The 5345-nt window shown below is 42.8% G+C and overlaps 1 protein-coding gene across 1 annotated transcript; it reads left to right on the forward strand.

Annotated features, from left to right (window-relative positions):
• Positions 1-3324: 3324 nt before the first annotated feature.
• On the forward strand, positions 3325-4092 carry LOC137834098 (uncharacterized). Its single transcript, XM_068642163.1, has one exon. The coding sequence runs from the start codon at positions 3325-3327 to the stop codon at positions 4090-4092; it is 768 nt and encodes a 255-aa protein (XP_068498264.1).
• Positions 4093-5345: the final 1253 nt, after the last annotated feature.

Genomic DNA, 5345 nt, shown 5'->3' on the forward strand with positions numbered 1-5345 from the left:
AATAAGCCTAATGATGTGTTGTGAGGTTGACCCAATCAGCTGGCAGTCCATGTTAAAAAATAATTAAGGTAAAATGACGTAGTGAATAACTGAATTAGTTAGGCATATATATTTTCAAAGTAAATAAAAACTATTAAAGATAGAATATGCATGTACTCGTAAAATGAAGCATATCTTAACAGAATATTCTTGTTGGTGAAATTGTTGAAGGGAAGTCTCTAAAAAGGCTTGAGACTAGGGTAAAGGTAAGTTTTTCTGAGAACTTTACACTAATATAGATGTTTCATTCAGATATCATAGTTTGAATGTTCTCACTGACTTGATCGTCGGAGTGTGATCAACAGGTGGAGCTCCCCTCGTCACAAAGCACTAGCTTCTCGATTCAGCAACATCAAGCAAAGTCGATTCAACTCGGAGTCCACTACCAACATCCGACCAAAGAACGCCTTCGTGAGCAAACACGGTTGAACCATACACACCTTATGGCAGAGATTGAAGCTTCCTAAAAAACTATGGAAGAGCATGCACAAGCCAATGGAGTTGTGCAAGGCCAACATGGAACTGCGTGCACTGTCATGGACGACATCCCACCCGAGAACGTTCCCCAAACTTGTCATCAAGAGATGACCCAAAGCCATTTTCTCAGCAAATCATGGAGGAACCTATACCGCCCCCATTATGTCACGCCCAAAATTGCCCTTTTTTCTGGTGTGGAAGACCTTGAGAATCATTTAAAAGCATTCAGGGCTCAAGTGATCATCTTTGGAGGGTCAGATGTAGTGCGATGCAAGATGTTCATGGGCACACTCACAAGAACAACTTTGCAATGGTTTAGTGGAACCTCGAATGGGCACATCACCTCTTTCCGTCAGTTCTCTAGAATGTTTAAGGAGCAGTTCCCGACTAATAAAGTCAATCCCCTACAACTGTAGGATCTTTTTTACGTCAAACAGAGGGAAGGGGAGTCAGTCAAAGAATACTTAAATCGTTTTTGTGTAGTCTCCGTAACACATCAAACTCAAGATGAGGAGATGGTGGTCGTTGCTTTCGTGAAAGGGATGACAACAAGCCCATTCAGTGATTCGTTAATCAGAAATCAAACAAAAATGTTATCTGAGGTGCGTGAACGAGCTACAACCCATATCGAGGCTGAGGAGGCCGTGCTCAGAAAAAATGATAGCTCACAGTCGAAGCAGCCCAGGTACAAGGAAAATAGCCAAGATCGATCCGTCAGAAGCAATGAAACATCCACCGAGAAAAGAACGGACCCGAAGTACATCCCGTATGTTGCCAAGAATGATGTCTAAGACAAAAGCCAAGGAGGAGATGACGATCAGGCCTAGGTTTTGAGTACCCTGCAAAGAACTCATAGGCATGGACGACGTGGCAGATAGGTTAAAGTCCCCACAGAAGACAGATCGGTTTTTGGTGTCGTGAAGAGATACCCGGTTTGACTTTCATAGGGCTTATGGGCATGGCATCGAACGATGCAGCCCTAAGTTATTAGCTGGCGAATTTAGTTAAAGAGGGTTTATTGACTGAATATCTCAAGGTCGGCCAAGAGAAACCAAAAGGGGAAACCACATCCCTGGAACAAACACATGATACTTGAATCCTTGGGAACTTGAACACCATTACAAGAGAATTCTTTGGAGGTGGAAGCTCAGCCTCTAAACGCAAACGATATGCCCGAGTAGTGATGTCCCTAGATATGAGGAGGTCTGACCAATCCACCAAGTCTTCCCTTTGTTTCACAAATTCCGACCTGGAAGATATGTTTCCCCATAAAGATGATCCAGTAGTAATATATGTTATCACTATAAGACGAAAGGTGCACAAAGTCCTAATTGATCAAGGGAGCTCAACTGACGTAATGTTTTAGGGAACATTTTCCAATTTACAAATATCCCCTGACCAGTTGAGGCCTTATGATGGCTGTCTAAAAACTCGGAAAGTCCTTGTTGTTGGCCATATAAGGGAAATCCAATACCCTGAGTGGTTGGCAAATATGGTAATGGTGAAAAGTTAAAATGGGAAGTGGAGGATGTGTGTCGACTTCACCGAATTAAATAAGGCTTGTGTGAAGGACTCTTACCCTTTACCAAGATAGACTCCTTGGTAGACAACGCCTCATGTTATCGTTTGTTGAGTTTTCTAGATGCATTTTCAGGGTACAACCAGATTCGTATACATCCGAAAGACGAGAGTAAGACGGCTTTTATGACCGAGGTCGCCATTTATTGCTACAAGATCATGCCTTTTGGCCTGAAAAACTTTGGGGCGACCTACCAAAGACTCACAGATCGGATCCTTTCACCAATGCTTGGGCATAACGTCCAAGCATATGTAGATGACATGGTCGTCACCTCGGAAAGGGAAGACCAGCATGTTACCGACCTAAAGGAGTTATTCGCCACTATAGCAAGGTATAATATGAAGCTTAATCCTGATAAATACGTGTTCAAAGTAAAAGCAGGGAAATTTCTTGGTTTCCTGCTAACCGAGAGAGGTATAGAGAAGAACCTCGATAAAAGTGCAACAATTATTGAAATGAGAAGTCCAGCTAATGTGAAGGAAGTGCAACAAATGACCAGGCGCATGGCCACCTTGTCTCGTTTTTTATCAGCCTATGGAGAAAAATGGTATCCTTATTTTCAATGCCTTAAGAGAAATAATCATTTCGCATGGACTGATGAATGCAAAAGGGCTTTCGCCAAGCTAAAGGAATACTTGGCTAGTCCTTTAGTTCTCGACAAACCAACCCTGGGAATTGCTATTCGTCTATACTTTTCAATAACAGATCAGGCTATCAACTCAGTTATCTTGCAAGAGTAGGAGAAGGTGCAAAAGTCGTTCTACTTCATAAGTGAGGTGCTACAAAGACCAGAAGTGTGGTATCAAGCTATCAAAAAAGATGCTCTAGATGTGGTGTTCACAGCTCGACGACTTCACCATTACTTCCAAAGTTTTGTAGTTGTAATGACCGACCTACCCATTCGTAAGGTTCTGCAAAAGCCCGACATTGCAGGACAGATGTTGCGTGGGCGATTGAGTTGTCCGAATTCGACATATAGTACGAACTGCGAGGACCAATTAAAGATCAGGTATATGTAGACTTCATGGTAGAACTTTCACCCAAGGACTTCAAGCCTGACCCTAATGATTTCCGATGGGTCCTTTTAGTCGATGGGTCCTCTAACCAAATAAGGGACCGAAGCTAGAGCCATTCTAGAGGGACCAAATGGGCTTTTAATAGAACAAACTCTTAGGTTTGCATTTAAGGCAAGCAACAACCAAGTTGAGTATGAGGCCTTGATAGCCAGAATGTTGTTGGCAAAGGAGTTGGGAGCTCAACGCTTGCTGGCAAAAGGTGACTCGTTGCTCGTAACCGGAAAAGTCACAGGCGAATATAAAGCCAAGGACCCACAATTAGCCTCGTACCTCAGATATGTGAAGATCCTAAGAGCAGCTTTCTCTGCATTTGACCTTATTCATGTCCCCAGAGAACAAAATTCTCGAGCGTACTTGTTGTCTAAATTGGCTAGCTCGGGGAAAGGAGGTTGGCAAAGGTCAGTAATCCAACAGACCTTGAAATCACCCAGGACAACCGCAAGGGGGCTGTTCGAGGTTGACCACCTAAAGGTCTGGCAGATCAGTCCAGAAAAAGGGAGTAGGCATCGATCGGTGATCCAGGAAACCCTGAAAGCCCCAAGGATAACCATTCATGAACTTCCCAAACATGAACGTTTTGAGGTTATGCAGATCAATACCACAGATACTTGGTTAACACCTTATAGACGGTATCTTGTTGATGGATTACTTCCCTCTAAGCCCACGGAGGCTAAAATTATCAAAAGAAACATAGGTCAGTATACCCTAATAGATGGACACCTATTTCGTGATGGTTATACTCATCCACTCCTCACCTGTGTAAGTGGATATCAATGCACCCAGATAATGTTCGAACTTCACAAAGGTATTTGTGGCAGTCACATCGATGGACGAGCTCTCTCGTTAAAACTCATCCGAGTAGGGTACTATTGGCCGACGATGATTATGGGAAATATGTCTAGCGGTGTGAACAATGTCTGAAGCACGCATACTGGTGCCATGCACCGGTCGAGGAGTTGTGATCATTTTCAGCCCATGACCCTTCAATACTTGGGGAATAGACATTTTGGGCCCTTTCCCTTTAGCCCTACGCCAGATGAAATACATCATCGTCGCCATCAAGTATTTTACTAAGTGGATTGAAGCTGAACCGGTTGCACAAATAATTGCCCATAAAGTCCAACATTTTGTATGGAAGAAAATTGTATGTCATTTTGAAATTTCGAGGCACCTAGTATCCGACAATGGAACCCAGATTTCCAGCCGACAATTAGGAAAGTTGTGCACGGAGCTTGTGATATAACAGGTCTTCACCTCGGTAGAACACGAAAAAACAAATGGGCAGGCCGAGTTGGCCAAGAGGGTTGTATTGAGAGGTCTGAAAAAAGGAGACTTGAAAAGGTGAAAAAGGAAATTGGTCAAAAGAAATTCCAAGAATTGTGTGGTCCTATCACACCACCCCACGATCAACAAAAAAAGAAACGCCATTCAATTTAATATATTGGTCGGATGCGATAATACCAGTGGAAGTACAAGAAAATTCATCTAGATTCCAAAGTTTCGTCACTGAAGAATCCAACGAAGGAAGAAGAATGAACTTAGATTTACTGGAAGATGCACGTGATAATGTCGTATAAATTCGAAAGCCTAGAAGAGTGGAATTGAGGCACAAAATCAAAATGAAACCTCGACAATTCAAGGTCGCCGACTTGGTCGTGAGGAAAGCCCACCTCTATCATATGAACAACAAGCTGTCTCCGAATGGACTGACCCATTCCGTGTGGTCGAGGTACTCAGAAACAGCGCATACAAGTTGGAAACTCTGGGTGGGGGAGCCATCCCTTGGACGTGGAATGTGACAAATCTCAAATTTTATTTCAGTTAAGATGCCTAGATTTGGATTTCTTTCTTTTGAACACTATATTTTTATTTGAGGTGACACTATTTTTCCCTAAAAAGGGGCATTTTAATGAGGTCACCCAGTAATAAATTTGTTTCTTCGGAGATATGTGTGAGATAAGTTTATTTGAATTGAATAGCGTAATCACCCAAGATGGCACACGGTAAGACGACCTAATTCGGGGTGATCACGATTACCCGTGTATAGACACCATGTGAGATGAATTGATTTCAACGGGTGAGGTTGTCCGAGATGGCACATGGTAAGACGACCTAACTCAAAACAAATATATTTACTTGAGTATAGGCGCCTTGTGGAATGAGTTGACATTGAA

Source organism: Phaseolus vulgaris, chromosome 5 (genome assembly GCF_000499845.2).
Source record: "Phaseolus vulgaris cultivar G19833 chromosome 5, P. vulgaris v2.0, whole genome shotgun sequence".
Classification (NCBI taxonomy): Eukaryota; Viridiplantae; Streptophyta; class Magnoliopsida; order Fabales; family Fabaceae; genus Phaseolus; species Phaseolus vulgaris.

Coding starts and splice junctions, on each gene's coding strand:
- LOC137834098 (XM_068642163.1), top strand. CDS start 3,325: ATGTTGTTGGCAAAGGAGTTGGGAGCTCAACGCTTGCTGGCAAAAGGT.